Source organism: Haliotis cracherodii, unplaced genomic scaffold (assembly GCF_022045235.1).
Source record: "Haliotis cracherodii isolate W230 unplaced genomic scaffold, xgHalCrac1.p SCAF_15, whole genome shotgun sequence".
NCBI classification, from domain to species: Eukaryota; Metazoa; Mollusca; class Gastropoda; order Lepetellida; family Haliotidae; genus Haliotis; species Haliotis cracherodii.
The window spans coordinates 9,917,528-9,928,523 of NW_027266270.1; the positions used below are offsets into that span (position 1 = coordinate 9,917,528).

Consider the following 10,996-nt stretch of genomic DNA (forward strand, 5'->3'; position numbering starts at 1 on the left):
AATAACAAATGTGACAATTGTGTAGCAAATGCTGATGTTATGTTCATCTGACTATTTGCTGCGGATTGGGAAATCAGGAATATTTTGTTTTGCAAGTAGAAAAAGAAACCAGTGTTGTTTAGTCACTGCCATTCGTTTTGGTGCTGCCCATGTCTCACCTGTACAGTGTGCGTCAAATTTAGCAAAGTGACGATCTATCTGATGCCTTTAGAAATTGATACATAATGTCGATGTATTTCAAAATGTAGTTTCATGAAAACAGTTGGCGATTGATTTACAGCATAAAATGGACATGTTTTTTAATATCTTATTTGGGGAACATGTGTCATACGAGCAAGTGCATTGGAGGCGGATTTGATATTCCACTCATATTACTTTATTAACTTGGAGACACACTAATAATGCAAACAACCTTTACATAGAAACTCGCTTTGTCAGAGCTGCTTCAGTCAAAGAGGAGAGGCGTTTCTATAATCCGATGGTGGACATATAGCAATCAGAGTGTACATGAAATGAGTTACTTCTCTGGGTAGGGTTGCTACATTTTATATACTGCAATACATGAAAGTGTTACATTTATACATGGCTACACATTTACCTGGGCATTTAGGGAGGCCGCAGTTTTCCATTTGGGTTTCTGTTAGTGCGGCTGTACAGCTGGTATTATTGGCTGGCATAACACAACTTCTGCTTCTTTCCACGCTTCCCTCTTGGCCTTCACCACAGGTGGCTGTGCACGCCACAGAACTCCATTGGCTCCACTCGGTCACATTGTCGTCGCCTAGTGGTTGGAAAAAGCGAATCGTTTCATTGTTTTGTGAAATGCTTTTATATTTCTCTTGACAACATTTCCAGTATTTCTACACCGATGAATAAACATTAGAAAGTCAGTACAAAAGGCTTGGTCTGACATACATAATATATATGATCAATATAAGGAATGTGAATTTCTTCTTAAGGTTTGTCATACTCTTGCTTTACTTAGTTTAAATACTCCTGGTATCTTTACGACAGTCGCTCTACGCGTCCAGAAGTTATGCGTATTTTAACTGCTGCAAGTTGTAACAGACACATATTCAACAAACATATGAAAATGCATAAGATTGTGTGTGATCATACAACTCTTAAGATGTCATCGGATCTTTGTGGTTCGACATATGACCAGAAAGGTAAAGTTTCGTCCTCCAATAATTAAACTGAAAATTGTACATGTACACTACAGAAGTATAAACTGTATGAAAAACAATGGCCTTCACATACCACTACATGCAGGGACATTGCAGTGTGTCTGACTGGTTTCCATCAGTGGACCTGTGCAGTTCTTGCCACCAGCTTCCGGAGCGGGGTTGTTACAATCCCTACGTCTGCTCTGATTTGTCATGGCATCTACTCCACATGTGACAGGGCAGGGTACGATTGACCACGATGTCCAGTTTGACAGCCCTCCATTAACTGCGAAGTATCCGCATGGTCAACACAGTGATATGCTACCAATCCATATATCATCAATAACAAATGTGACAATTGTGTAGCAAATGCTGATGTTACGTTCATCCGACTATTTGCTGCGGATTGGGAAATCAGGAATGTTTCTGTTTTGCACGTAGAAAAAGAAACCAGTGTTGTTTAGTCACTGCCATTCGTTTTGGTGCTGCCCATGTCTCACCTGTACAGTGTGCGTCACATTTAGCAAAGTGACGATCTATCTGATGCCTTTAGAAATTGATACATAATGTTATCAGAATAGTCCAGGTATTTCAAAATGTAGTTTCATGAAAACAGTTGGCGATTGATTTACAGCATAAAATGGACATGTTTTTTAATATCTTATTTGGGGAACATGTGTCATACGAGCAAGTGCATTGGAGGCGGATTTGATATTCCACTCATATTACTTTATTAACTTGGAGACACACTAATAATGCAAACAACCTTTACATAGAAACTCGCTTTGTCAGAGCTGCTTCAGTCAAAGAGGAGAGGCGTTTCTATAATCAGATGGTGGACATATAGCAATCAGAGTGTACATGAAATGAGTTACTTCTCTGGGTAGGGTTGCTACATTTTATATACTGCAGTACATGAAAGTGTTACATTTATACATGGCTACACATTTACCTGGGCATTTAGGGAGGCCGCAGTTTTCCATTTGGGTTTCTGTTAGTGCGGCTGTACAGCTGGTATTATTGGCTGGCATAACACAACTTCTGCTTCTTTCCACGCTTCCCTCTTGGCCTTCACCACAGGTGGCTGTGCACGCCACAGAACTCCATTGGCTCCACTCGGTCACATTGTCGTCGCCTAGTGGTTGGAAAAAGCGAATCGTTTCATTGTTTTGTGCAATGTTTTTATATTTCTCTTGACAACATTTCCAGTATTTCTACACCGATGAATAAACATTAGAAAGTCAGTACAAAAGGCTTGGTCTGACATACATAATATATATGATCACTATATGAATGTGAATTTCTTCTTAAGGTTTGTCATACTCTTGCTTTATTTAGTTTAAATACTCCTGGTATCTTTACGACAGTCGCTCTACACGTCCAGAAGTTATGCGTATTTTAACTGCTGCAAGTTGTAACAGACACATATTCAACAAACATATGAGAATGCATAAGATTGTGTGTGATCATACAACTCTTAAGATGTCATCGGATCTTTGTGGTTCGACATATGACCAGAAAGGTAAAGTTTCGTCCTCCAATAATTAAACTGAAAATTGTACATGTACACTACAGAAGTATAAACTGTATGAAAAACAATGGCCTTCACATACCACTACATGCAGGGACATTGCAGTGTGTCTGACTGGTTTCCATCAGTGGACCTGTGCAGTTCTTGCCACCAGCTTCCGGAGCGGGGTTGTTACAATCCCTACGTCTGCTCTGATTTGTCATGGCATCTACTCCACATGTGACAGGGCAGGGTACGATTGACCACGATGTCCAGTTTGACAGCCCTCCATTAACTGCGAAGTATCAGCATGGTCAACACAGTGATATGCTACCAATCCATATATCATCAATAACAAATGTGACAATTGTGTAGCAAATGCTGATGTTACGTTCATCCGACTATTTGCTGCGGATTGGGAAATCAGGAATGTTTCTGTTTTGCAAGTAGAAAAAGAAACCAGTGTTGTTTAGTCACTGCCATTCGTTTTGGTGCTGCCCATGTCTCACCTGTACAGTGTGCGTCACATTTAGCAAAGTGACGATCTATCTGATGCCTTTAGAAATTGATACATAATGTTATCAGAATAGTCCAGGTATTTCAAAATGTAGTTTCATGAAAACAGTTGGCGATTGATTTACAGCATAAAATGGACATGTTTTTTAATATCTTATTTTGGGAACATGTGTCATACGAGCAAGTGCATTGGAGGCGGATTTGATATTCCACTCATATTACTTTATTAACTTAGAGACACACTAATAATGCAAACAACCTTTACATAGAAACTCGCTTTGTCAGAGCTGCTTCAGTCAAAGAGGAGAGGCGTTTCTTTAATCAGATGGTGGACATATAGCAATCAGAGTGTACATGAAATGAGTTACTTCTCTGGGTAGGGTTGCTACATTTTATATACTGCAGTACATGAAAGTGTTACATTTATACATGGCTACACATTTACCTGGGCATTTAGGGAGGCCGCAGTTTTCCATTTGGGTTTCTGTTAGTGCGGCTGTACAGCTGGTATTATTGGCTGGCATAACACAACTTCTGCTTCTTTCCACGCTTCCCTCTTGGCCTTCACCACAGGTGACTGTGCACGCCACAGAACTCCATTGGCTCCACTCGGTCACATTGTCGTCGCCTAGTGGTTGGAAAAAGCGAATCGTTTCATTGTTTTGTGCAATGCTTTTATATTTCTCTTGACAACATTTCCAGTATTTCTACACCGATGAATAAACATTAGAAAGTCAGTACAAAAGGCTTGGTCTGACATACATAATATATATGATCACTATATGAATGTGAATTTCTTCTTAAGGTTTGTCATACTCTTGCTTTACTTAGTTTAAATACTCCTGGTATCTTTACGACAGTCGCTCTACGCGTCCAGAAGTTATGCGTATTTTAACTGCTGCAAGTTGTAACAGACACATATTCAACAAACATATGAGAATGCATAAGATTGTGTGTGATCATACAACTCTTAAGATGTCATCGGATCTTTGTGGTTCGACATATGACCAGAAAGGCAAAGTTTCGTCCTCAATAATTAAACTGAAAGTTGTACATGTACACTACAGAAGTATAAACTGTATGAAAAAAATGGCCTCCACATACTACTACATGCAGGGACATTGCAGTGTGTCTGACTGGTTTCCATCAGTGGACCTGTGCAGTTCTTGCCACCAGCTTCCGGAGCGGGGTTGTTACAATCCCTACGTCTGCTCTGATTTGTCATGGCATCTACTCCACATGTGACAGGGCAGGGTACGATTGACCACGATGTCCAGTTTGACAGCCCTCCATTAACTGCGAAGTATCCGCATGGTCAACACAGTGATATGCTACAGTTTACCAATCCATATATCATCAATAACAAATGTGACAATTGTGTAGCAAATGCTGATGTTACGTTCATCCGACTATTTGCTGCGGATTGGGAAAACAGGAATGTTTCTGTTTTGCACGTAGAAAAAGAAACCAGTGTTGTTTAGTCACTGCCATTCGTTTTGGTGCTGCCCATGTCTCACCTGTACAGTGTGCGTCACATTTAGCAAAGTGACGATCTATCTGATGCCTTTAGAAATTGATACATAATGTTATCAGAATAGTCCAGGTATTTCAAAATGTAGTTTCATGAAAACAGTTGGCGATTGATTTACAGCATAAAATGGACATGTTTTTTAATATCTTATTTTGGGAACATGTGTCATACGAGCAAGTGCATTGGAGGCGGATTTGATATTCCACTCATATTACTTTATTAACTTGGAGACACACTAATAATGCAAACAACCTTTACATAGAAACTCGCTTTGTCAGAGCTGCTTCAGTCAAAGAGGAGAGGCGTTTCTATAATCAGATGGTGGACATATAGCAATCAGAGTGTACATGAAATGAGTTACTTCTCTGGGTAGGGTTGCTACATTTTATATACTGCAGTACATGAAAGTGTTACATTTATACATGGCTACACATTTACCTGGGCATTTAGGGAGGCCGCAGTTTTCCATTTGGGTTTCTGTTAGTGCGGCTGTACAGCTGGTATTATTGGCTGGCATAACACAACTTCTGCTTCTTTCCACGCTTCCCTCTTGGCCTTCACCACAGGTGGCTGTGCACGCCACAGAACTCCATTGGCTCCACTCGGTCACATTGTCGTCGCCTAGTGGTTGGAAAAAGCGAATCGTTTCATTGTTTTGTGCAATGCTTTTATATTTCTCTTGACAACATTTCCAGTATTTCTACACCGATGAATAAACATTAGAAAGTCAGTACAAAAGGCTTGGTCTGACATACATAATATATATGATCACTATATGAATGTGAATTTCTTCTTAAGGTTTGTCATACTCTTGCTTTATTTAGTTTAAATACTCCTGGTATCTTTACGACAGTCGCTCTACACGTCCAGAAGTTATGCGTATTTTAACTGCTGCAAGTTGTAACAGACACATATTCAACAAACATATGAGAAAGCATAAGATTGTGTGTGATCATACAACTCTTAAGATGTCATCTGATCTTTGTGGTTCGACATATGACCAGAAAGGTAAAGTTTCGTCCTCCAATAATTAAACTGAAAATTGCACATGTACACTACAGAAGTATAAACTGTATGAAAAACAATGGCCTTCACATACCACTACATGCAGGGACATTGCAGTGTGTCTGACTGGTTTCCATCAGTGGACCTGTGCAGTTCTTGCCACCAGCTTCCGGAGCGGGGTTGTTACAATCCCTACGTCTGCTCTGATTTGTCATGGCATCTACTCCACATGTGACAGGGCAGGGTACGATTGACCACGATGTCCAGTTTGACAGCCCTCCATTAACTGCGAAGTATCCGCATGGTCAACACAGTGATATGCTACCAATCCATATATCATCAATAACAAATGTGACAATTGTGTAGCAAATGCTGATGTTACGTTCATCCGACTATTTGCTGCGGATTGGGAAATCAGGAATGTTTCTGTTTTGCACGTAGAAAAAGAAACCAGTGTTGTTTAGTCACTGCCATTCGTTTTGGTGCTGCCCATGTCTCACCTGTACAGTGTGCGTCACATTTAGCAAAGTGACGATCTATCTGATGCCTTTAGAAATTGATACATAATGTTATCAGAATAGTCCATGTATTTCAAAATGTAGTTTCATGAAAACAGTTGGCGATTGATTTACAGCATAAAATGGACATGTTTTTTAATATCTTATTTGGGGAACATGTGTCATACGAGCAAGTGCATTGGAGGCGGATTTGATATTCCACTCATATTACTTTATTAACTTAGAGACACACTAATAATGCAAACAACCTTTACATAGAAACTCGCTTTGTCAGAGCTGCTTCAGTCAAAGAGGAGAGGCGTTTCTTTAATCAGATGGTGGACATATAGCAATCAGAGTGTACATGAAATGAGTTACTTCTCTGGGTAGGGTTGCTACATTTTATATACTGCAGTACATGAAAGTGTTACATTTATACATGGCTACACATTTACCTGGGCATTTAGGGAGGCCGCAGTTTTCCATTTGGGTTTCTGTTAGTGCGGCTGTACAGCTGGTATTATTGGCTGGCATAACACAACTTCTGCTTCTTTCCACGCTTCCCTCTTGGCCTTCACCACAGGTGGCTGTGCACGCCACAGAACTCCATTGGCTCCACTCGGTCACATTGTCGTCGCCTAGTGGTTGGAAAAAGCGAATCGTTTCATTGTTTTGTGCAATGCTTTTATATTTCTCTTGACAACATTTCCAGTATTTCTACACCGATGAATAAACATTAGAAAGTCAGTACAAAAGGCTTGGTCTGACATACATAATATATATGATCAATATATGAATGTGAATTTCTTCTTAAGGTTTGTCATACTCTTGCTTTATTTAGTTTAAATACTCCTGGTATCTTTACGACAGTCGCTCTACGCGTCCAGAAGTTATGCGTATTTTAACTGCTGCAAGTTGTAACAGACACATATTCAACAAACATATGGGAATGCATAAGATTGTGTGTGATCATACAACTCTTAAGATGTCATCTGATCTTTGTGGTTCGACATATGACCAGAAAGGTAAAGTTTCGTCCTCCAATAATTAAACTGAAAGTTGTACATGTACACTACAGAAGTATAAACTGTATGAAAAAAATGGCCTTCACATACCACTACATGCAGGGACATTGCAGTGTGTCTGACTGGTTTCCATCAGTGGACCTGTGCAGTTCTTGCCACCAGCTTCCGGAGCGGGGTTGTTACAATCCCTACGTCTGCTCTGATTTGTCATGGCATCTACTCCACATGTGACAGGGCAGGGTACGATTGACCACGATGTCCAGTTTGACAGCCCTCCATTAACTGCGAAGTATCAGCATGGTCAACACAGTGATATGCTACCAATCCATATATCATCAATAACAAATGTGACAATTGTGTAGCAAATGCTGATGTTATGTTCATCTGACTATTTGCTGAGGATTGGGAAATCAGGAATGTTTTTGTTTTGCAAGTAGAAAAAGAAACCAGTGTTGTTTAGTCACTGCCATTCGTTTTGGTGCTGCCCATGTCTCACCTGTACAGTGTGCGTCAAATTTAGCAAAGTGACGACCTTTCTGATGCCTTTAGAAATTGATACATGATGTTATCAGAATAGTCTAGGTATTTCAAAATGATTTTCATGAAAACACTTGGCGATTGATTTACAGTATAAAATGGACATGGTTTTTAATATCTTATTTGGGGAACATGTGTCATACGAGCAAGTGCATTGGAGGCGGATTTGATATTCCACTCATATTACTTTGTTAACTTAGAGACACACTAATAATGCAAACAACCTTTACATAGAAACTCGCTTTGTCAGAGCTCCTTCAGTCAAAGAGGAGAGGCGTTTCTATAATCCGATGGTGGACATATAGCACTCAGAGTGTACATGAAATGAGTTACTTCTCTGGGTAGGGTTACTACATTTTATATACTGCAGTACATGAAAGTGTTACATTTATACATGGCTACACATTTACCTGGGCATTTAGGGAGGCCGCAGTTTTCCATTTGGGTTTCTGTTAGTGCGGCTGTACAGCTGGTATTATTGGCTGGCATAACACAACTTCTGCTTCTTTCCACGCTTCCCTCTTGGCCTTCACCACAGGTGGCTGTGCACGCCACAGAACTCCATTGGCTCCACTCGGTCACATTGTCGTCGCCTAGTGGTTGGAAAAAGCGAATCGTTTCATTGTTTTGTGCAATGCTTTTATATTTCTCTTGACAACATTTCCAGTATGTCTACACTGATGAATAAACATTAGAAAGTCAGTACAAAAGGCTTGGTCTGACATACATAATATATATGATCAATATATGAATGTGAATTTCTTCTTAAGGTTTGTCATACTCTTGCTTTATTTAGTTTAAATACTCCTGGTATCTTTACGACAGTCGCTCTACGCGTCCAGAAGTTATGCGTATTTTAACTGCTGCAAGTTGTAACAGACACATATTCAACAAACATATGGGAATGCATAAGATTGTGTGTGATCATACAACTCTTAAGATGTCATCTGATCTTTGTGGTTCGACATATGACCAGAAAGGCAAAGTTTCGTCCTCCAATAATTAAACTGAAAGTTGTACATGTACACTACAGAAGTATAAACTGTATGAAAAAAATGGCCTTCACATACCACTACATGCAGGGACATTGCAGTGTGTCTGACTGGTTTCCATCAGTGGACCTGTGCAGTTCTTGCCACCAGCTTCCGGAGCGGGGTTGTTACAATCCCTACGTCTGCTCTGATTTGTCATGGCATCTACTCCACATGTGACAGGGCAGGGTACGATTGACCACGATGTCCAGTTTGACAGCCCTCCATTAACTGCGAAGTATCAGCATGGTCAACACAGTGATATGCTACCAATCCATATATCATCAATAACAAATGTGACAATTGTGTAGCAAATGCTGATGTTATGTTCATCCGACTATTTGCTGAGGATTGGGAAATCAGGAATGTTTCTGTTTTGCAAGTAGAAAAAGAAACCAGTGTTGTTTAGTCACTGCCATTCGTTTTGGTGCTGCCCATGTCTCACCTGTACAGTGTGCGTCAAATTCAGCAAAGTGACGATCTATCTGATGCCTTTAGAAATTGATACATAATGTTATCAGAATAGTCCAGGTATTTCAAAATGATTTTCATGAAAACAGTTGGCGATTGATTTACAGCATAAAATGGACATGGTTTTTAATATCTGATTTGGGGAACATGTGTCATACGAGCAAGTGCATTGGAGGCGGATTTGATATTCCACTCGTATTACTTTGTTAACTTGGAGACACACTAATAATGCAAACAACCTTTACATAGAAACTCGCTTTGTCAGAGCTCCTTCAGTCAAAGAGGAGAGGCGTTTCTATAATCAGATGGTGGACATATAGCACTCAGAGTGTACATGAAATGAGTTACTTCTCTGGGTAGGGTTGCTACATTTTATATACTGCAGTACATGAAAGTGTTACATTTATACATGGCTACACATTTACCTGGGCATTTAGGGAGGCCGCAGTTTTCCATTTGGGTTTCTGTTAGTGCGGCTGTACAGCTGGTATTATTGGCTGGCATAACACAACTTCTGCTTCTTTCCACGCTTCCCTCTTGGCCTTCACCACAGGTGGCTGTGCACGCCACAGAACTCCATTGGCTCCACTCGGTCACATTGTCGTCGCCTAGTGGTTGGAAAAAGCGAATCGTTTCATTGTTTTGTGCAATGCTTTTATATTTCTCTTGACAACATTTCCAGTATGTCTACACTGATGAATAAACATTAGAAAGTCAGTACAAAAGGCTTGGTCTGACATACATAATATATATGATCAATATATGAATGTGAATTTCTTCTTAAGGTTTGTCATACTCTTGCTTTATTTAGTTTAAATACTCCTGGTATCTTTACGACAGTCGCTCTACGCGTCCAGAAGTTATGCGTATTTTAACTGCTGCAAGTTGTAACAGACACATATTCAACAAACATATGGGAATGCATAAGATTGTGTGTGATCATACAACTCTTAAGATGTCATCTGATCTTTGTGGTTCGACATATGACCAGAAAGGCAAAGTTTCGTCCTCCAATAATTAAACTGAAAGTTGTACATGTACACTACAGAAGTATAAACTGTATGAAAAAAATGGCCTTCACATACCACTACATGCAGGGACATTGCAGTGTGTCTGACTGGTTTCCATCAGTGGACCTGTGCAGTTCTTGCCACCAGCTTCCGGAGCGGGGTTGTTACAATCCCTACGTCTGCTCTGATTTGTCATGGCATCTACTCCACATGTGACAGGGCAGGGTACGATTGACCACGATGTCCAGTTTGACAGCCCTCCATTAACTGCGAAGTATCAGCATGGTCAACACAGTGATATGCTACCAATCCATATATCATCAATAACAAATGTGACAATTGTGTAGCAAATGCTGATGTTATGTTCATCCGACTATTTGCTGAGGATTGGGAAATCAGGAATGTTTCTGTTTTGCAAGTAGAAAAAGAAACCAGTGTTGTTTAGTCACTGCCATTCGTTTTGGTGCTGCCCATGTCTCACCTGTACAGTGTGCGTCAAATTCAGCAAAGTGACGATCTATCTGATGCCTTTAGAAATTGATACATAATGTTATCAGAATAGTCCAGGTATTTCAAAATGATTTTTATGAAAACAGTTGGCAATTGATTTACAGCATAAAATGGACATGGTTTTTAATATTTTATTTTGGGAACATGTGTCATACGAGCAAGTGCATTGGAGGCGGATTTGATATTC

General features: G+C 40.0%; 1 protein-coding gene across 1 annotated transcript; it reads right to left on the minus strand.

Annotated features, from left to right (window-relative positions):
• Nucleotides 1-545: 545 nt before the first annotated feature.
• Nucleotides 546-10,495, minus strand: LOC139462249 (A disintegrin and metalloproteinase with thrombospondin motifs adt-1-like). The gene is made up of 14 exons (XM_071243847.1): nucleotides 10,375-10,495; nucleotides 9,715-9,897; nucleotides 8,858-9,049; nucleotides 8,198-8,380; nucleotides 7,341-7,532; nucleotides 6,681-6,863; nucleotides 5,823-6,014; nucleotides 5,162-5,344; nucleotides 4,297-4,488; nucleotides 3,638-3,820; nucleotides 2,780-2,971; nucleotides 2,119-2,301; nucleotides 1,261-1,452; nucleotides 546-781 (listed from the first exon to the last, which is right to left on the minus strand). Exons 1-14 carry the CDS (start codon nucleotides 10,493-10,495, stop codon nucleotides 546-548), a joined length of 2,607 nt encoding a protein of 868 aa, XP_071099948.1.
• Nucleotides 10,496-10,996: the final 501 nt, after the last annotated feature.

Bases quoted from the DNA above. Each gene is read 5' to 3' on its own strand.
- LOC139462249 (XM_071243847.1), bottom strand. From the start codon at position 10,495: ATGACAAATCAGAGCAGACGTAGGGATTGTAACAACCCCGCTCCGGAA. The intron at 9,898-10,374 runs GTATGTGAAGGC...TCCAACCACTAG, and splicing joins CAATGTCCCTGCATGTAGTG to GCGACGACAATGTGACCGAG. The intron at 5,345-5,822 runs GTATGTGAAGGC...TCCAACCACTAG, and splicing joins CAATGTCCCTGCATGTAGTG to GCGACGACAATGTGACCGAG.